General features: G+C 44.4%; 1 protein-coding gene across 1 annotated transcript in view; it reads right to left on the reverse strand.

Moving 5' to 3' along the window:
* Window positions 1-395: 395 nt before the first annotated feature.
* MORC2 (MORC family CW-type zinc finger 2) overlaps window positions 396-22025 on the reverse strand; it is a 40517-nt gene continuing 18887 nt past the window's right edge. The window contains exons 8-24 of the mRNA XM_009696935.1: window positions 20488-20567; window positions 16285-16367; window positions 15295-15380; window positions 12251-12391; window positions 11563-11717; window positions 11291-11419; window positions 9843-9948; window positions 6329-6461; window positions 5906-5980; window positions 5403-5792; window positions 4905-5048; window positions 4757-4811; window positions 3828-3969; window positions 3297-3488; window positions 3114-3207; window positions 1653-1841; window positions 396-731 (exon numbers count right to left, since the gene is read on the reverse strand). Of these exons, the coding sequence (XP_009695237.1) occupies window positions 663-731; window positions 1653-1841; window positions 3114-3207; window positions 3297-3488; window positions 3828-3969; window positions 4757-4811; window positions 4905-5048; window positions 5403-5792; window positions 5906-5980; window positions 6329-6461; window positions 9843-9948; window positions 11291-11419; window positions 11563-11717; window positions 12251-12391; window positions 15295-15380; window positions 16285-16367; window positions 20488-20567 (2263 nt within the window). The 3' untranslated portion in view covers window positions 396-662. The remainder of the gene's footprint in view (window positions 732-1652; window positions 1842-3113; window positions 3208-3296; window positions 3489-3827; window positions 3970-4756; window positions 4812-4904; window positions 5049-5402; window positions 5793-5905; window positions 5981-6328; window positions 6462-9842; window positions 9949-11290; window positions 11420-11562; window positions 11718-12250; window positions 12392-15294; window positions 15381-16284; window positions 16368-20487; window positions 20568-22025) is intronic.

Below are 22025 nucleotides of genomic sequence, written 5' to 3' on the forward strand. Positions count from 1 at the left end.
GCTGACAACTCCACATGCTTTCGGAGATCTCTTATTCAGGAACCTCACTGCACTGCCAAGTGCCAATCCCCTACCCCCAGCCCCCTCAGAACCACCAAGATTTCATCCCTCCACTCATGCTCACACAGGGACTGTGTCTTGATCTCCTCTGTGTAGCTCAATTTCTTGACTTGGCTTTCTCTAGCCCAAGTTCAGTATCTTCGAAGTCTAAGACCTGACCTCCTCTTCCATAACACAAGGCTTATTTTTAAGTTGCTGCCAGGTTCTTACTTGAGACAACCTGCTAGGCAGGATGTTCTGGTCTTCCAGGTTTGGCATATGAATATACCCCAGATGCAAAACGGGTACTCACACTTTTACCTCACTAAAAACACACAGCAACCCTCCCATCATATCAGGCACAGTTCCTATTTCTTTTAAAAAATAAATATTTATAAACAAAAGGAAGAGATTCAGAGAATTACAATGTTAAAAATTTTCCTGCCAACAGCACAAATGTCTTTTTCATGTAAAGTCACAAGAACAAGATGTACACCAACACAAGTACAGTCTAAAAATCATCGTTCCTCATCAGCTGCCGTAGTCCTCCACTGCAGGAATCCACATCTCCCATCGCAGCAACCAGCTCCTCTGCACTTCTCTAGGACTTGTACTGGAGCTGCTCAATCTCCTTTCGTGATCAAGTCTTCAATATATGCATCCAGTTCATCATCTGTATTAATATCAATGTCCTGAAACCAAAGGCACAAGAAATACCAGTGAAAAGTGAATCTTGAATAACAGTGCAAGAATGGACAAGACAGAGCAGCACAGCATCCCCTGCAACATCTGTCCTGGTCCGCCTTTACGCCTCGACATCCAGCACTCTCCAGCTGCTGACATCTGCTGTGAAAGCACCACCAGCTTTCCTTGTCACAGTCTGACAGACAATGCCTGGAAACCAGTCAGCACTTGATGCTCAAACAATGTACTCAAGGAATATATTTACTGTGCTGATCTGGGTCAAGTTAGTATTTTAATTTTTTTTCAGCTTTAACACACATTTTCCTAATAGGGAGCAACTGCTTCCATCTGCTTTCAGTAGCTTTTCCATTGGGTGGTCTTAATTTTATTTAAAGTAGTTTTTTATTTGAAGTTTATTTATTTAAAGCTTTTATTTAAATACATATTTACTATTTTAGCTTAACATTTCATAGTATAATTAATAAATAGATTTCAGCATAAAATTTTTAATATTATTTGTTCAAAGGCTTGCATTTCTATACATGGCATTCAGAATCTAGCACCACCTTTCTGCCCAAGAATGGGGCAGAAATTCCCTGCAGAACACTGCCTATGCCCAGGGAAATTCTCCTGCAGCCCCATGTTTCATAGCAGAAAGCAGAAAACATATAGAAGCTGTGCACTATGTACACACCATGAAAAATCCATCTGTGGAAATTAACACTCATCAGGACCCCTCAAAGCCTGGATCCCAAAAGGTGGGCAGTGACAACAGCTATGCACTCAGCTGCTTCTGATGGTCTAAGCCCAAGTCGCACCCAACTGAGAAAGAACTGAAGCCCAGTTAAACGCTGGACATCTCAGGTGCCTGGAGGGGCCTGGGTCTCGGGAAGGTTGCTGCTCTGGTTTCACACTCCTTGGTCACCCACCTCCTGCACTTTCTGCAGAAGGGCCACAATGTTAGTTCTCAGCTTCTGCAGTTTCTCCTCTGTTTCCTTCAGCTTTCTCTCTGAGCTGTGGAGGTTTTCTTCACAGGCTTTGGCCCGGGCGTCAGCACGTGTCTGATATGAATTGCACAGGTTCTGCAGACCTACCTCATACTGTTTGAAATACTCTTTCTGTAGAAGACAAAACACAACAGATGACACATTAAGAAAAAGCACCGAGCGCCAAGAAAACCCCTGCACTCACAGCTTGCAGAAGAGTCCAGCTACCGACACCCTGTGACGGAACACCACCAGCCCAACACTGTGCCCCTGCATGCCCCACCCACAGTCATTACCATGCTCAGATTTAAATTTCTGATTTGCCTACTGCAGGCAGCACAAAAGTCACACAGGTTTTCAGATTCTTCAAAGGTCAGAACTGCAACAAAAGCTGTCTGAATTCAGATTAAGGATGCAGCATGTTTTAAAAAGCCTAAAACCACAGTTATGCTATAGAAAGATCTGACAGCCCCCGTACGTAGTGAGTTTCCTTAGTATAGGCCACCCAGACAACACAGCTTATTATTGCGAGGCAGGAACATCTACACTTGCAGAAAACTCTGGACAAGGTCAAAGTGTCCTGCAGAAGCAGCAGGACTAGTAACTCAAGCAGATGCCTGAATTAACAGAGAGAAAAGAGGAAGAGATAAGAGAGACTGCCAATATATATGTTGAGAGTGAGGGAGTAGCACACTTTGAAGACTACCAAACAAGCAGTGGCTTTTGTCATCTGGTCATCTGTAGGTGACTTGTCACCTATAGATGCCTCCTAAAAAGGTCTCCCTTTGTGGTATGTCAGAGAAGAGAGAAGTCAGAGAAGTTAGTACCATTTCTCCGCATTTCAGCCTGCGCTGAACCTTCCAATACCAGCACACAGATACTGGTGTAGGCTCAGCCCCATCTGTTCTTTGCTCAAATAAAGGGAGGCCACACCAAAAGTCTGAAGATGTACAGTTGACTCACAGGTGGTCAGCCTGCTCACCTGGAGAAGTGTGAGAGGTGTTGGCTTCCATGTTCTCTCCCATTTTTAAGATTGCCTCCTCATTAAGTTACATGTGTAAGGCAAAACAAACAGATATGCCTACATCCTATTTCTACAAACCTCTAACCTGGCCTCAATTTTTTTAATGCTTAAAAGCATTAGGATAGTAGCAGCGAACAGTTTTCCCACGCAGATGTATGGTAATTAAAAAAAAAAAAAAATCATCAGACAACAACTGTCAAAAGACCTAAGGCATGTTTCAGAGGCTCTCATTCTTTTTTTCAGCTATGTTAGTCCGCTAAGGATTCAAATAACCTTTTGAAGAGTGCAATCTTGCATCAACAGGATGCACGATTGCCATAAGAATTGAATGTGTGTGGGGAAAAACCCCTAACTTACTTTTCTGGAAATACTAAACTCACCAACGGAAATGCCAACAACCCTTCTGAGCTCATGGAACTCAGCTCCTTCTTGGAGATAGGAAAATTCGGAGGTAAGAAGTACCGCAAACAATTTCTATGCAGGAAAGAAAAACACAAAGTCAGAATTGTAAAAGACTAAAGCAATCAGACTGCAGCAGCTCACAGGAACTGCAGTGAACCCACCGAAGGATCTGGACTAGTGAGTCTACTGTTTCTTGGCTGGTGCTGGGACCAGTGGTGTCTGGCTCAATTCTGACACAGTCTGAGGTAGAAGGTTTAGCCACAACCACCTCCTCTTCCTGCTGCGTATCTGGAGCCTGGTACTCGGGAGAGGGAGGTTTCATCAACCTCACATCCTCACTGCCCTTCTCCACCCTGAAAAAAAAATATTAATGGAAAGTCAGGTATCTTTTTCTACACTGGCCATACCTGAAACACTGTTAACAGCTTCATCAGAACCTGTATCCAGCTGTCACTCTGAGACCTCGAGATTACACAACAGCTGCTTCCAGAGGTACATCACATCGAAGTGTGGGCAGACTGTATGGAGTCTGTCATGTTCATTCCTTATGAAGCAGCTGGACAGTCCTGAGCACACACATGCTCCCTGACATGACAGCAATATATTTGTCTTCAGAATCTATGGAAGTAAAATGGGGTCTCCCTCCTGAAAGCAAAACAAGCCTCCAAAATCCAGTAGCTAGAGATAGTTACCAGCGATCCCTTGGTGTGGTGTCTGTAGGAACATAATCAAACTTCACCTTCCAGCGTACTGCATGCTTGCCCATTTCCACAGCTGTGACACGGCCTGTGAACCACTCCTTGTTCACGCGCACTTCCACATGCAGCCCTTTATCTGCAAGGAGGACGACAGTAAAAATGTTTGCAAACATTCAGATGTTGGAGAGTACATTCTGCCTGAGCTCTAGAGAAGACGGCCACCCTCAGCAGGGAGCAAATCTAAACCTGTGACAATTCCTTCAAATGGTACATAAACTGTAAAACCACCACTGTCACACAGTGCAAATCCTACTTAGAAACATTGAGATGCAAGGAAATTACATGGCATTTTCAGACAGAAAGTTTCTCCTGTACCCTGGGCTGTTTAACATGGGCTTTGCAGGCTTGTGTTGGCCACTAGGACAACTTGCCACATGTTCCTAGTGGGTCACTTTCCAGACAGCTCCTTGGGAACAAGCTGAAGAAATGCCCTGCTCTGGCAGAAGGTGCAACACCATCCTGGCTGTCATCTTTCCTGGGGGGTCTCTTGGCCCCTCTTCTCTCACTGCAGCACCGTCCTCAGCATTTCCCAGCTAATGTAGCTCCACGATCCATTCAGTTAGGAAGGGCGAGCATGACATCAGTCTACACCATGCAGCCAAGCATCACACCCGTTAACGTGATGCAGCCCTCAGATTACAGATCTTCCCACACCGCAACTGCCTCTTGTCTAATCAAGAGGTTCCGAGCCAGAATGTTTCATGCAAGTTTGAGTCATCTTGGGGTTTGGGCCCCAAATTTGCACTAATTCTTATTTTAAAAAGCTCATTAATGAAATCACGTTTAACCAGTAAGTCCAGTTCTGCCACAGTTCTTTTCCACTGTGTTAGATACCGGAGGCAGTTCAAGGGTTCATTTCTCACCTTTCTGAGATTTCTTCAGTTCTGCCAGCTCTTCTTCCCCAGCACTGTCTGTGAGCTGTGCGCAGAGAGAGCTCAGATTAGCTGCCTCCCACCAAGATTATAAATGCTTCACAAATACATTCTGCTGGGGAAACCAGTGCACTCTCACCTCTACCACCACCTCACTGGAATCTTTCTTCTCTTCTTTCACTGCCACAAATTTGCCTCGTTTTGTCTTCTCCTTCTTGTGCTCCCCCTCATCCTCAGACCCGTCCTCTGTGGTGTTCAACGTCCTCTTCCGAGTGGTGGAGGCCTGTAGGAAGCAAACAAGTTCTAGCTGTAATTCCAGCTACCAACCAAAACCTTCTTTCAGCAAAGCTGAAAAAAAAAAAATGCTCAGCATCCAGTTGATACCCATTTGATAGTTAATTAGCTTCTCCAGAAGGTTTTAGCACTCCACATTCTTTTTTTTCCTGGGATAGTCTAACAGGAAAGAGATGAAAAAAGTCTTCACAAGGGGTGTAGAATGGCACCCTAACCCAAGAATAAAGTAAAAGTAACCTTGCCCTGCACAAGGACTACAGTGCAAATCCCATGTGACAGAGCAAGTCAGGCTAGGCAGAATAGTAGGTAAGGAACCGACACTTCTCATCCCATCAAGTCTCACCTGTGGGCATTTGACAGTGGCAGATTTCTTTGGTGCTGGCACTTTGGCAGCTTTTGGACTGGGTGTCTCATGTGAGCTTTTGGGGTTCTGCAGGGCAGCAGAAGGTGGCTTCGTTGTTGTACCTGGTTTAGCAAGAGTTTTTAAAGCACTGTTAGACTTTCCAGCTGTCATAGTGTGCTGGTGTGTCCCGGAAGTGCTGGCCTCCTCCTTGGAGAGTATGCTTGCCAGTTTGGGAGTGCTGATATTTGGCCAACCTGAAGAGCTCTTTTTCAGCTGACTGATAGACTTGGGAAGAGGCATAGGTGGTGGTGGTCTGCTGGGAGCATTCTTGATTACATCAGGTAAAGGAGGAGATCGTGGGCGCTGAGGTCGGGTCTGTGACTGGGTGTTCTGAAACAAATGAGGGTACAGAGAGAGAAAGGACAGAAGAGTCGGGTACTGCTTTTCAGAGCAGCTAAGGACAGCACAGAAGAGGACAAAGCCTACAGTGCTATCCCATTTACCTCCCCCGCAGGCCGTGTGGTCACTTCCAGAGGCAGTTTCTTTAAGTCAGCTTGAGATCGAATTGGAGTGGTTTTCTATTAAAAAAAAAAAATAATCAGAAAGACTATCTTTAAAAGCTGTCAGGGCCTGCCTGAACCCAGCCCAGCAAACAGTTTTCAGGTTTAAAATCAACAATTATAAGACGGTGTTTTCTGTGTCCTTCAAGAGACATCCCTTCATCTGAACAGCAGCAGTCACTCCTATTTTCCTAGCAGAAAATGAAATGCAAGCTGAGATGCTTGTTCTCTGTTATTAAAACAGCCCCTACCGATGAAGGAGCACAGGTGGCATTAGAGGTTGAGAGAGACACGACTCAGCATCAGCCATTTGCACTAGGAGGTCCCTCAAACCTGTTGTGCTTAGCTGGAGACCTCCACATTCACCTGCAGAGCTTCCAGCTTTTCCTGCTGCTGGCGGATTTTCTCTGTCAGTTGTTTCTGCTTTTCTTCCTGTGATTTCAAGTCTTTCTTCAGAGTTCCCAGTGGTACCTTCTGCTTCTGCTCTGCAGCTTCACATCTAGCATGAAGCAAATGCAAGACAACCTGAGCAACAACAGCAGAATCTGCACTGCACACAGCACTGTCCCCATATCCCATCCCAAATGCAGCAGTAAAACCACCTTCCTTTCTGCAGCAGCCACAATCTCAAAAACAGTGATTTTTCTTGGGAAACACGTACATGATTTAAGGATCAAAAGCACAGTTGTTAAAAACCAGGCCATTTATGCTGGGAATTATCAATTCAGAGTGCAGGAACTAAACAAAGCTTAGGAACAGCTGCAACTGGTTTTCTATACTGTTTCTGTACCTGGACTTTTACAGCAATTTTCCTTCTTATCAACTTATATCTTCATGTCAATTCCTCTTTTTACAGACTTCCTTTCCATTTAGAAAGGAAAGCTTATTACCAGTAACCTGTGATTAAGACATCATTTACATGAGCCTTCCAACAGAAGATGCACTTCGCCTTGCTGCCCAAGGCCACAAAACTTTCCTCTGCAGTATCTCTTAATTATTTGCTTTACCCATCCTGTTCAGCTTATGGCCTACAAAACAGTGGCGAGTATCCTACTCCCTCAAGTCCTCTCAGATGCAGAATCCTGGAATAGTCCTTGAGAGAGAAGGATAGTGCAGGTAGGAAATTCATGTAAGTGGACTGGCATCACCTTCAAACTCCTGGCTGAGCAGCTGGCCATCAGGAGCACTGCCAGAGGAAGAAGAGGGGACTGAGGGGTTCCCAGGCTCACTTCCTGTCACAGAACTGAGTTGTGGACAGACATACCAGGATCAACCCCTTCAGAGCAAAGTCATGGAGGGATGATGTGAGACAGGACAGCAGCAATACCAAGACAACTCTTGCACAACACAAGAGATCCAGCTGACTCCTACACTGCCTTGGAGGCAAGCCATTAAAAACTTCCTGCAAGTACGAGTCTTACAGATAAAGAGAGGACCCTGCTCTCGTTGTGGATCACACAGAGCTCCAAGAGGCTGATGAGAGAGATGATTTTATCAAGATCTCTGATCCTAAACCTTCCAACTGATGGGATATCCCCTAGTCTGCGAGATACATACTGTGATCAGCTTTGTCAGTGAAAAGGAGCATAAGTAGCAGTTTTTCCATCAGCCTCTTCTCAGCTGAATGACTGCAGGGGAGTTTTTCATAGAGCAATTACTTCCTCAGCTAAGAAGGCATCTGTCATCACTGCAAAATGACTGTCTGACACCAAAGCTGCAATTCCCAAAGATAAAGCTGAGCAAGTGGCACCATACTGGTGCTGAAAAAAGCACCAGCTGGAGAGGGACTTTTTACAAGGGCATGCAGTGATAGGACAAGGGGCAATGGCTTTAAACTGGAAGAGGGAAGATTCAGATTAGATACTAGGAAGAAATTCTTCACCATGAGGGTGGTGAGGCACTGAACAGGTTGCCCAGAGAAGTTGTGGATGCCCCATCCCTGGAAGTGTTTAAGGCCAGGTTGGATGAGGCTTTGAGCAACCTGGCCTGGTGGAAGGTGTCCTTGCCCTTGGCAGGGGGATTGGAACTAGATGATCTTTAAGGTACCTTCCAACCAAACCAGTCTATGATTCTATGATTCATACACAAGTTTCCCAGCATAGAAATGCCATCTCCTATGCCACTGCATGGATTGAGGCTGAAAACATTGCTAAGCTGTATCTTGCAGCCAAAGAAAGTATGAAAGCGCTTGTTGGTTCCAGCAACAGGAAACAATTAAGACTACTCATGACACTCAAAACCACAGATTGCCTCACTAGAGGCAGCAAGTCAGAAGAAGAATTATCTTTGTAGTCAGAATAGCCTGTAACTTGGCACCAAGGCTTTGGTGACGCTCAAGGAGCTTTAAGCCAGAGAGTCATCTTCAGCTGGTGTTTCAGCCACGAGTCCAAACGCCATTTAGGACCCAAATGGATTTTAGGTAGGAAAAGGGAAGAGAGTGAGCCTGACATTGAAGTGTGACAGACACGCTGCTTTCTCTGTGACAAAGTGAGCAATGGTGCCACTCTTAGTGCTGATCCCAACATAGACCATGGCAGTAGGAGGGGTGACTGCTTTACATGATGGAGATGGAGAAGGGCATTCAGCTCCCATGATCCAGGACAACATGCCACCAGCAGAAACAGAGGTGTACGTAGACAAATCAGAAGGGTGGGGAACAGCTCAGTGCCAACAGTGGAACAACAGAGGCAGACAATGCCAAGGCAGCCAAAACCACCATGTGATCTTCTGATGCCAGGATAGAGTCTGAACATCAACTCTGACAGCACTTCATCTTCAACTTGGCTGGATGAGATTCCACACAGACCTTCATGGTGCACAAGCTTGAGGCCCCCCACCCATGGTGGCAACAGCAATGCTTCCCAAATCCTCAGTCCTCCCTCAGACAGTACTAATATCTGGAATGGAACAGCTGGGGCACATGGTCAAGACACAGAGGTGAAGGTATCCAACTCATGGCACAAGGACACAGCAAGAAACATCAGGCAGTAGAGCACTGGGAAGGGAAGTTTGGAAGTGCAGTGACTGCAAGTAAGCCCTGCTTTCTACCAGCACCAAGCCAGAGGAGTGCTAGGGCAACTTCTGTAGAAAACCTGCTGCCTTGTGTAAAAGGTCACAACTGCACTCACTGTTGGAAAGTGCATGTGGGTCTACTCAATCCAAAAAATATTCTATTATTCTCCCAGAGTAAGACTCCTACGATCCCTTTCAAAGAAGCTGAAATGACCAGAAGTTTGGATCACCTGTCCAAAGCATCTCACCTGCCCTTTCCCACCTCCCTGCAAGGGAGATGTGAGATGACACCTTGCATGCGCACACTGCAGAGGCACTCTAACTTGCTCCAACCAACATCCCAACATGTTCTCACATGAAATGCAGACAAACGCCTCCAAATTTTCAATGTATTGCAAATAGAAAATTTAAACTCTTGCATTAGTAAATCAAGTTCCTGTTAGGTTATGTGACAAAAAAGCTCATCTGCACATACACAGAAGAGCACAAAGATAACTGCAGGTGGAGGAACCTGAGTGATGCCCTTCCCTGCCTACTCTCAGGCCATCCCAGGAGCCCAGCCCATCCAAGGCCCATTTCCACAAGCCCAGAGGCCCAACGGCAGCTCAGGGAATGCAAATTAGGTACTCAGAGCAACAGATACCCTGTCTGGGCTCCTGCCAGGGCTGTCCCAGGGCAGCCTCATCCCCAGGGTCCAATCAACAGCAGCAGCTCTCCGAAGCACCTTTTGGGCCAATGAGAGGAACCAAATTAGAATTACTGCCTATCCCTTCAATTGTTCTCAAAGAACAGATGACCAGGAAAAAAAAACCCCAAACGTGCAGATAAGGCACGCTGCAGAAAAGTCTTTATATTAACTGGTTCTTACCTGTCTTGTTCAGGATCAGGGTTCATAGAGCATACCCAGCTATCAGGGTAATTCTTCTCCACTGAACTTAGCTGGAACGGGAGAGTCCGCCATTTCAGACATACATCTGTTAGACAAACACTTTGCAAGTCAGAAATATACAGCCTGAGCCACAAAATCATTTTGTTCCATAGCACTTTTCAAACCCATTTAACACACAAAGACCACACCAATTTCCAAAGTATATCCAACGACAATAAGACTAGTGGCCAAAAAAAGAAAGTCGGACAGTGACAGGATATACTGAGTCAATTCTTGCCTCATGCTCTCAAAATGCTTGGAGGAAGACCTCAAAACTTGTACAAGGCATCCATAACAAGAATTTGATGAAGTCTGGCATCAACCGATACTAAAGGACCTCACACTAACTACTGCAATGACAGCATGTACAAACCAAACTGAACAGCCAGTCCGGAAATCACTGCTCATCTCAGAAGTCAGGCTGTTTCTTACTGATATCAACACAAAACAAGTCAGAGATTTATCCACTAAAAAAAAAATTGTAATACTCTAATAAATTTTAGATGAACCAGGAAGACAGATTTGGCTTCCAGGGCATTGCTGGTCTATCACGAAATCAACAGCTTAAAAAAAAGAATTAAGTTTTGCCAAGAAAATGCAAACATTCTTAAATCAGGCTCTGGAAGGATGTCAGCAGCAGAGGACAAGAAGAATGACAGGAAAGCCCCTCCTCTTTGGGAAGAACTTGGAAAGGACAGAAAACTGTCAAGGCAGCAGAGCCTAACAAAATAATTCCACAAGACTGGCCTCACATTCCTTGCTACATCCTCATCCCCATGTCCTGTGGGGAAAATGAGGTTGGTGGAGTCTGGTGTCCCTCTACCAAGAGACAAAGTGGTTGTGCTGAAATCTCCCTTAGCCAAGTAAGGGCTTAGCCAGAGCTGTTTAAGAGGTGCACAAAAGAGAACTTGCATTAAATTTGAAAGCTGACAGTAAATGGCTCCCCTCCACGCTCACACCTAGTACCGATTAGCAGGCCAGTGCATCAGAATACAAATTACTTGGCCACATTCCATTGCCTACAGGGAAGTTTCAGATCTTATTCTAGTGTTGGGATGGGTGACTTTGGCCAGTTTGAGTTCATATGACATTTCTAAGCCCATTCTCAATATTGCTGTTGGCCACACCTGCCCTGTTCTGTAAGGGCACCTGAAGAACGTCACGGTTAGTAAACTGTGCAGGAAAGGAATCTTACACCAAGATGTCTCAGTGTACCATCAAATGCAGACAAAGGCAACGCACAGGAGACTAACCCTAGAAGGGGATAATGATGGTGAAGCTCATCTCAAATCTCCTACCCATTTAGCTGCTCTCCAACTGCAGCCAGGAGTCCCTCCCCACTTCCCCAGGGAGGACCAGCCTCCTAATAGCAGCCTGGTCAGACGCACCGCACTGAATTGTGGTAGGTATCTCCATGGCTCTCCGGCGTTTGTAGCGTAGATCACTAGATGGAGGCTGGTTCCAGTTTGCTGACAAATAACCAAATTCATCCCAGAACTTGATGATACCCCTCTGGGCTGGAAAACAAACAAGCCCCTGCTCATTAAGGAGCCATTATCACAAAAACCACCACCTGCTCTCTTGGCTGCCCAACCCCTTAGCTGCCTTCCAGCCACCCAAGTTTCCCTTCCAGCCCCTGGTAATTGTGAAGTTTCATTACCTATAGCAACATCCTTCCAATACTGAGCCAAATGCTCTCCCATGGCCTTCAGCAAGTGTCGATACTCTTTGGCATCGGCGAAGTCTTGTTTATTATGGGTTGGCTCCAGAACCAAATAGGGCACATCCACCACACCTACCACTCCACCACATGCCCTAGAAGAGGGACACACAGTCACAAACATCATTAAACTACCGGGTCGTTGTTCAGACAAACAATATTGAAAATAGCAGGCTACACACAGAGTCACTCACCCACCCATTCCTGCAGCAGTACTGGTTTTAATTTATCAGCTTTCTAAATCAGACTTGAGCCAGCATGCAAAAAGTAAGGTGGGCTCAAATATTTGTATTTGCTTTAAAGATCCATTCTCCGTGCCCCTAGAATGAAGCAGTATTGCTAACCGTATTTATCAGCCCCAAATGCCAGCATTGAGCACAAAAGCCTCATACTGCTGCAGGTAAAACCAAAATCTGTGTAGAAAACTCTATCAAGAAACCAGGGAAATATTGGGCAATATTAAATATAATTTATTTGTCAGAATCCAAACTAAAGGCTGACAAAATGAGTAAGCCTCATGCTTGTGAAGAACGATTATTGCAGAACAAGGTTATTGCACAGCCTAAGTTATATGTAGGAACATGCCAGGCTTGAGCAAAAAGATTGCTGAAAAATCACCAGAACTCACATGCCACCCTCCAGCTGCGGGCCCACCTTCTCATACATCTTTATCAGTCGACTGCAGTTATAAATGAACATGCCATCCAATTCACGCTGCTCAATATTCACACCAAAGATAAAATTCAGTTCTTTGGGTTCTTTCAGTGCCCTGTAAGAGAATGAAACAGAGCCTCAGGGATGTTGAAAATAAAACTAATTATTTGCTGTCATTAGACAGAGGGTATGGAAATCCAGCACCTTTGAGCATTATGGGTTTACTAACACCTGTCCTGTAGTCTGCTATTTCTCAAAAACACAAAGCATTTGCTGAATGTGCATTACAACTAAACATGGACAAAATACAAAAACTTTGCAATACAGACATCAATTTAGGCTGGACAGGATTCTGTTCAGATAATTTAATTATTCATTTGGATATGCCTTCTCCTTCAGCAATGGATTCTGTTTTTTATATCAGATATGCTTGTTCAAAAAAAACTATAGTTAACTAGTTTTATGAAAGTACTGTTAGGTACAGACCGGCCTTCTCCAATGCTATTTTGGTTTGTATTTTCCAGATGTAGATCTCTGATGCTGAGGATTTTTCATAATGACAATCCTCAGTTTCAGGCTGAAGGTATCATCAAGTGTGAGGTCCAAACTTCTAACTATTGCAAAGCATAGTCTATACCACTGTCCTACCACTCCTCTCATTTCTGATCTCCCTTATTTTTCCCCTCACATCAAATTCTCTGCACTTATGTGCTTTATCCCAATTAGGAATTTGACTGCTGCTTAAGCAATTAGTTGAAGATAGTGGAATTCTTTAAAATTACCTGTTGACTGTCTACCAATATCAGATATTAAAAGAACATGAGCTGTGCATGAGCACTGCACAATAATAATCTGCAGATATAAGATGTGAGTCTGTCTTAACAGTCAAGCATCTCAAAATAAACCCCTGAAATATATTTATTTCAGATTTTATTTCATTTTCTGTTTAAAGTCATCCTCTTCCCCACAGAGATATATAGGTACCCTGTAACATACCTTCCTTTGAAATAGATGACTCTAAAATAAGTTACTAGGAAAACACCTGGAATAGCAGCTTTCAGTAATTTTAAATCTAAACCTTTGCCAAGAGGTGTTCTGAGCACTACCAACATAGAAGCTAGGGCTAGAACCTTACCCTTTTGGCCTCAGCTCATCCAGGTGAACAACTGATTTGAGCATGAGTATGTGTGGCAAAACACCCATCTTGGGGATTAATTTTCTTTTTCTAACTTCCGGAAAAGGATGTACAGACTTACATTTCAAGTAACAATGTGCGCTCAGCTACAAAATAGGAAGGGCATCTCCTCATTTTTATCAGAGAGGACAGGAGGTCAAATTAGCATCCAAACCATGGAAAACTAAGTGGTGGGCCAAAAGCGCAGGATTTTATTACTAGGACTCTAGTATCTGTCCTGTCTGCTGATTTATAACCTGACCTTACAAAAGCTTTGGAAACCAGAAAGCATTTCTTTCATTGATGCACCCAGCACCAGAGAAACACCAGAAAACTGTCCTAGGACATTCTCTATAACTCAGAGTTTTCTGAGAGGCTACAGAAATTGTTTTGTACAGAAGGTTTCCTATGATACACATTTTTCAGGAATTTCTTCTGTTTTCTGGATAAAGTACAAGATTATGGAAAAGCCTGACCCTCTGAACTGTCTCTGATCACCGATGACAAATGCAGTGACCCAGGGGAAGTCATATGCCTGTCCAGAGCTGGTGGAGCAGCCAGCAGCTCTTGCCCAGGAGCACACATGGCCAAGTCTGTACAGAAATTCAAACAAAAGAGGCCTTTTCTTCTGCTGTTGCTTAGCTCTCACATACATCTATTTTCTTCATCATCACATATTTGAAACCTGACTAGAGATAACCTTTTGATGAATCTACAATTGGGGTACTCTTCCAAATCAGTTGGTTTACATTTTGTGGCCTACAAACCTTCTTAGATTCAAAGAGAAAGAACTGCTGAAGAAAACTTGGAATCTCTCATTTCCAACTAGTCAGTAAAGGGCATAGAGAAGCTATTTTCAAACGAACTTGTATTATTCAAGTTCTTTGTTTGTTGTTCAGCTTTTTAAAAGGAAAAAGTATTTTGCCCATTGGCAGGAAGGCCATAAAACCATTCACAAAATTTTACTTTGTGCACCAGTATCATCAAAACCAAGAATCAGAAGACAAGCTGTACACGGAAAAGTACATGGAAGCTGAAGAAAACAGCTTCTTCCAAGAGTTTCTGCATTCTTCAGATCACAGCTCTAGCACTTTCACAGTAAAGCAGTATTTATTTATTTATTTTTAGCATCTTAAGATGCATTAGATCTATCTCTGGCAACAAGTCTGGGATAGTTCTGACCTAAGCAGCCATGTAAACTAGCATGCAAAACAACTAGGTGGGAACAGAGACTTGGTATATACAAATCCCTAACTTTCTCAGTCTCAGCATTTGTTTTAAGAGCATCTGCTTCTGGTTACAACTTCATTTGCAAAATGCATATGACAAATTTGCAAAAAAAACTGTATACAAAGAGTGAAATACTCTTGCGAGTACATCGATAGCAAAGTTAATTGTAACCAGAGATAAGATAGAACAATGTCTTTTGGGATTTCACAGCACTGACTATAACAGAACTCAGCAAGTTTTTATAAAACACCTCTACAACTCTAAAAGCCACTCCACTGTAACTTGCTAACATTTGTTCGCCTTCCTGAATCGCACCTGCAGATGAAAAAGCAAAAGAGTGAAAAAAGCTGACACAAAAAACACGTAAACATATACAGAAAACAGGCCAAATCCAAAGATGTCTTTCAGCAAGTAAGAGGGGAATAGCAGAAGCAACCAGAATAGCAAAAACTCAGTCTCCTTGGTCTAACAGCTAGGATATACAAGACGACAACAAATATTTAAGCTTTGAGCTGAACTGTTCCCTCCACCAAACAAGAAAAGTAGGAGAGACATCTGAGCATATGGAATGAACAGTCTGGGAAAATCCAAGCTTTGAACCACCTTGCACTCACCGTTGCTTTGCATCCTTGATCCTTTTCTTGACATCAGCCTCCCGGCGCATGGTTATTGCGGAGTTTTGGACTTGACGTAGCATCACCTGCAAACAGGCATCACACAGTAAAAATGCTGCTGTGAAATTCATGAAATTAACTCACTCCTATGATTTTTTTCCCCCTTCAAGTTCTCAGAAATGTTCTAAATGTAAAGATTTCACGAACAGTGGAGGATGACAATCAGCATGCCTCTACATTTAGGTCAGCACTTGCTGCTGGGTTGTTTTAAGCAGCTACACAATTGCTTGGAAGAAAATGTCTAAATGTAACTAAACATCTAAGGAAACGGAAACCAGAGGGTAATGGAGGCACAGGGAAACAGCCAGGGTACTTGGATACTGTTGTTTCCATTAGATGCCAATAGGAAGCACAGTGATTTTAAGCTGATGTCACTTGCTGGCCCACCTGGCCTCCCCAAAAGCCCTGCTCCCACCCAGCAGCGGGCTGGGTCTCAGCCTTGCCCCTGTCAAGACCCACAGCCCCTCTGGGGGGAAGCAAATAGCCCCCCTCCAAAAGCCCTGGCCCAAATGCTTTGGAGTCAGCTGCGCAGGCAGAGAGGGGGAACAGCCGAAAAGCACTCAATTTTACTTCTGCTCAAACACCTCATGTTCCCCTGGCCTCTTCTGCAGAGGCTGACATCAAACAAAGCACCTGGGGGTTGCCTTCCTGCTCAGGATATATTGGAAGTTCTGGGCAGGGGAACGTCAGCATGCTTCCCACTTGGGCTGGAAACCATGTGTAGATGTTGAAGCACGTCCAGTGGTGACAAGACCACAGAGCTGCCTGAACACTGCTGGCAACCCACCACTGACTGAAGTTGCTGCCTGCTTAACCTGCACATTGGGTGCTACCACTGGGTGCTGACCAGCTAGCACTGCTCCAAAGCCACCACTTCGAACTATCATTCAGTGCCTAAAACGTGACATGCTGCCAAAGCACAAGGCTCACCCTGGACTCCCGCGTGAGATCCCCTCCAAGGCGCAGCTCAAGGGCACGGGCTTTACTCTCCGCCTCACGAGCCTTCTCCTCCGCTGAAACACAGGGAAAAGAATGATGTTAACATTCAGTACAGTCAGCATATCATAAGGTATTCACCTGAGGAGACCAATTTCCAGACAGCCTTTGCTGAACTGACATGTACAAGGGTTCAAAGGTAACACAAAAAGGTACAAAATAAAATCTTACATAAGAGAGGGCACCACCGACATGCCATCTTAAACTTGCTCACAGGTTGCATCTCTGTGTCCAGCAAGATCATGGAGCAGATCCTCCCAGAAACTATGCTAAGGCACACGGCAAATAAGGAGGTGACTGGTGACAGCCAACATGGCTTCACTAAGGGCAAATCATGCCTGCCAAACTTGGTGGCCTTCTACAACATGTTACAGCATTGGTGGATAAGGGAAGAGTAACTGATGTCATCTATCTGGACTCGTGTAAAGGATTTGACACTGTCATAGAATGGTTTGGTCGGAAAGGACCCTAAAGATCACCTAGTTCCAACACCCCTGCCATGGGCAAGGACACCTTCCACCAGGCCAGGTTGCTCAAAGCCTCATCCAACCTGGCCTTGAACACTTCCAGGGATGGGGCATCCACAACTTCTCTGGGCAACCTGTTCAGTGCCTCACCACCCTCACAGTGAAGAATTTCTTCCTAGTATCTAATCTAAATCTTCCCTCTTCCAGTTTAAAGCCACTGCCCCATGTCCTATCACTCCATGCCCTTGTAAAAAGTCCCTCCCCAGCTTTCCTGTAGGACCCTTTTAGGTACTGGAAGGCTGCTGTAAAGTCTCCCTGGAGCCTTCTCTTCGCCAGGCTGAACAACTCCAACTCTCTCAGCCTGTCCTCACAGCAGAGGTGCTTCAGCCCTCTGATCACCTTCGTGGCCTCCTCTGGACCCACTCCAACAGGTCCGGGTTCTTCTTGTGCTGGCGGCCCCCGCTGAAGGCCCCAGAGCTGAAGGCAGTACTGCAGGGGGAGGTCTCACCAGAGTGGAGTAGAGGGGCAGAATCCCCTCCCTTGACCTGCTGGCCATGCTGCTTTGGATGCAGCTCAGGATACGGTTGGCTTTCTGGGCTGCAAGTGCATATTGCTGGGTGACGTTGAGCTTCTTGTTAACCAACAACCCCAAGTCCTTCTCCTCAGGGCTGCTCTTAATCCATTCTCTGCCCAGCCTGTATTTGCACTTGGGATTGCCCTGACCCTTGCCTAAGATTTATGGAGGATGAGGTATGCAAGAAGATGACAGGATAGCAATTAGCTCCTAAGAAAGTACCAAGCACCTCTCCAAAAAGCAGCACTCAGTTGCCAGTCAGAAGGAATCCAGATGCTGTAGCCAGTGTTTGATAATCAGTATCCACTGTCCTCCCTGTCATGGTCAGCATTACTTGCTGAAATGCACGTTTTTGGTGTGTGTAGGTACAGGAATGCAAATGGGCACAGTCAACTTACTTAGACGATTACAGTAAAAATCACCTTTCCCTGCTATGCAGTGTTACATTTGAGTTTTGTTCCACTAATTCCCACAGAAACATGCTCTGAGGTTCACAGCAGCTTACCAAGCAAGTCACAGCAGAACTGCACTATATGACTGACTTCATCATCAAGACAGCCTGGCTAAATGTGAAAACACAGGAGTTTGGAGACTGCTTAAAACACTTGGTCCATTTAAATCAAAGCTTGTACGGTAGAAGCTGGTGGGCTAAATGCAACTGTCTAGAGGGAAGAACACAGCGGTGACCCATAAGGGCACTGGTCAAACCTGCTCCACTAACACAATGACAACTGAGAAAGCATGGTTGACAGGAAAAAATTCAGTTATGAGTTTGAGGGTTGAGGTCCTAACAGATAAAAATGCCTGCCCTAAGTTGGATGACAAGCATACAGCAGCCAGAATCCGTATTCACGTCCTCCCAGGGGACAACAGGCATGGCATATCCATGGTACTGCCAAGCAATTCACTGGACACACTAAAATGGTCCAGACCAATATCCAATGCAGAACATTGCTGTTAATGACTTTCAGTATTGGACACCCATGTAACTCCTTGCTTTTTCTGTTTGCTTGTCAAACTTTGTAAGAGAATTTCTTGAAACTAGGCAATGGCAATACCAAGATGCCTTAGTGCAGGATTCAGTCTTGGTTCAGAAATATACAGAAAGCAGCTGATGGTCTTTCACAGCTACTTTGCCCAGGAATGGCACTTTTTTCCTGGGTCCAGCTGCTCACTTAGGGATCTGGATGCTACAGCTTATCGCATAAGGCAGGAAGTCAGGTCCCAGGGAATGAAGAGTGGCTTTTCCTCATCTTAAATACATGTATGTCTTCACTCCTGAGCCATGGCTCTTTTTGGCTATGCCAAAGCCATGTCACCAATAGTCATAGCTGCCCATACATTTTTACGGGTTTTTTTTTGTTGTTTGTTTCCCCCCTATAGCTATTTTTCAGTTATCATAACTTTTGGTTCAACAAGCTCATAAGCTACTTCCAGAGACTCATCAATCCCTCAGTAGAGTTCTACAGTATGATGGATTCTAACACATCCCTGGCAGGCAGCCATGGCGTACTGGAACTGCGGCTAGCTCAGCTGAGACTCATAACCTCTCACAACACACCCTAGTTTTGAAAGAGAAAACTGCAAGTCATGTCCTGGTGAAGATCCCTCCTAACAGCCGTGTGCATCCTCAAGAGAAAACATATGCTGGAGATCATGAGAAATTAATCTTTTCTATCAACAGCAGAACAAGAGAACTTGGTTGTTACAGATTAAATTTATTTTCCTAGAAGCAAAGAAATGAGATCTGTGCCACTGAAGCTGAGGTTAATGCTACAAGAATGTTTTAGTCCTGGAGGCTTCATGTGATCAAATCTTATAGAAAACAGTCTGAGGTCTATCGTGAGTTTTCACCGCCATGTTCAAAAGCACTTTGCTCAGCACCCACTTCACCACCAGAGGCAGTGGGCTAGCTTTGATGATGAAAATGAGTTTACGTTTCCGTGCCAATGGTATCTGTTCTTAGCACTGGGACACCGAATGGCAGTATTCTTCAGTGTCAAGACGCTAAAGCTCACCTTTTAAACATCATGAAGGTTATAGGACTCAATCTAAAAAAAAAAATTCATCTATGAGGATTGAGGCACAGAATAAAATCTGCTTAAACTTCATAGTTTCAAGTCTATCTTGTTAGATTGTACTTCATAAAGGATGAACAGGGAACATAGCAATTTACACAATTTCATTTTGCTGCTTTGCTTTGGACAGGGTCAAATTCACACTGCCCTTAACTCTGCACAGGCTCAATGAGGCACCGTCACTTGTGTATTTGACCTGCACACACACGCACATGTGCCTAGAGCAGCTCCTACACAGGGAGAGGACACATGCCTCTGATTGATTTATGAAGTTGATTTATGAAATCTACCCGAAGATACAGGTCAACATGTCTTACAACATCCAAGATTCCTGCTTCACTATGGCGTTTCGCCATCAGTGGTTAGGGACGCTTCTTCTGTATGTTAAAATTGTGCAAATCTAATGAAGTTACACGCTACATTTACATGCTTATGTAATTTCTATATGCTGAATACCCAGTAACGGAAAACTGGGTTTCTCCTGAGGACTACAGGACTTGGTAGGAAGGGAAGACTAGATAGACAAAAGGTTATGTCTTGAAGGCGAAAAAAAAAACCCAAGAAACAACCAGGACTCCCTTGTACAACCAGACCAATGACTTTACATCAAGTGACAGAATAAAAATCTATTTTTTGAACAATTGCCTCAACAGAGAATAAGCAGAAGGAGAACAGAACCAAAACCTAATGATATGCAAAAGGTGAGAGCAGAACTGTGGCGTACCAGGGCAGCAGCTTAGCCAGGCTTCAGATGGAGCAAGGGCAGATAGCTGTGACTCCAAGGGTTATTCTGTACCTGCATTCCCCAGAAGAAGTGGTCTTAGGGAACAATGTACATTTCTTCCATCGCATGCCAGTATGACTGGGTCATCTGTAGTCACTGTAATAACTAATTTCCTGAGCAACCATAATGATCACAGAAGCAACCAATTTCAGGTCATATCCAGCAAGGCAGCTTCGTTCAGTCCTTTGCTTCGCCAGAGCAAAATCAGGATGCATGCATACCCCGAAGACTCACCTATCCTCGCCATGTGCTCTGCTTTCTTCACCTCCTGCTCTGCACGGGTCTTGAAACGGTTTGAAGTATATTTGTACATCCTGTGAGGACCAAAACTTATTAATCAGCAAATTCAGTAGTAAGGTCAAATCAAGATTTCATCATTGTATGAGAGAATAAGGTCTCCACATGGTACTCTACTCTTCCCAACAGATTCAATAAATGGAGGAGGTTTACATATCAGGAACTGGGCATTTTTGGATGCAATTAGGCAAAAATTCTTTAAGCCAGATATGCTTTAGTAGTAGCTGCAACCACAATGCTCCCTTCTGCATTAGCCAGTGAGGCGAAATATATCCATATTCTTGGAGGAAAACCCAAGGTTTAGAGGAATAACTTCTGAAGAAGAAGAAAGGAGGAGTGAATATACACAGAAAGCTTCTCAAAAACCTCCCATTACAGATAAACAACCCTTCCTTTCTCCCACAAACAGCTATCCACAGGTGCAGTCTGGCAGTGCCCATTTCCATGCAGGGCTAGCTCAAAGCCTCTAAGTGGCAGAGCAACTCTCTGAATGGAGCTTCAAGTTTCAGCTCTGAAGTTTCAGCACATTTCTGTATGCTACACATCTGACTCACAACCTTGTAAATTGTGCTTGAGTTGCAGTGGCTTGTTTCACCTTCCCTATATCATAGCATGCCAAATGCAGATCACAATCTCACTGACTACTGCAGAGTGAAAGAGGCAGGCGTGTATAAGAGGCAGAAGCTCGTGAGTATGCGTCACCTCTGTGCAGAGGCACATAATTGGGGAAGAGGAGATGACACCAACAAGGATGATCAGAGCCTGCAGGAACTCAAACCACCTTAAGATACAAGGTTTTGGATATATTGAGAGGAAAATCCCATCCCAAATAACTTCTTACGAAAAAATAAACCTCTCCAGCATTTAGCCAAAGCAAAAGCCACTAGAAATGCTGTTTTTACAGAGAGAGGTGGAAACACGTAAGGACATAAGGTTTGATTGACCAATTCATTAATGTAGGAGGAACCACATTTAGATCCCAAGGAGTGACAAGATCCTCCCCCCAAATGGCAGATAATCTATCGGGATCCATGAGAAATCCATCACCTTGCACAGATTAATAATCTCGTTTAGGTACGTTTCTGTGGGTGAGCACACATGGATGTCGATACTGATGTCAGAAATAGTCTCACCAACTGAAATCCTTTGTTCCCAAATCCAGAAAATTCACACCACAAGCACAGTACACTTAAATACATTTCTGCATTTACTGAACTAATTTTCTGCTATTCATAAGGATCTCCTCACTGGTGAAAAAGCAAGCAGGTGCTAACTCTTCCAGAAATCACCCAATAACCATGTTAGGAGATGCAGGTTTTTGGTGGTGCTACCTCCTCAAATCTACTTCAGGGAAATTAAAGCTACCTGGGGCCGAGAGAGAGAACACATTCTGAAAACCAGACTGCTTTCAATATGTTAGGATAATTAAATTACCTCATCCTCATCCACATCCTGCCTGACTTTCCTGAAAAGGG

The sequence above is a fragment of the Cariama cristata genome, unplaced genomic scaffold, assembly GCF_000690535.1.
Source record: "Cariama cristata isolate BGI_N322 unplaced genomic scaffold, ASM69053v1 scaffold14403, whole genome shotgun sequence".
Classification (NCBI taxonomy): domain Eukaryota; kingdom Metazoa; phylum Chordata; class Aves; order Cariamiformes; family Cariamidae; genus Cariama; species Cariama cristata.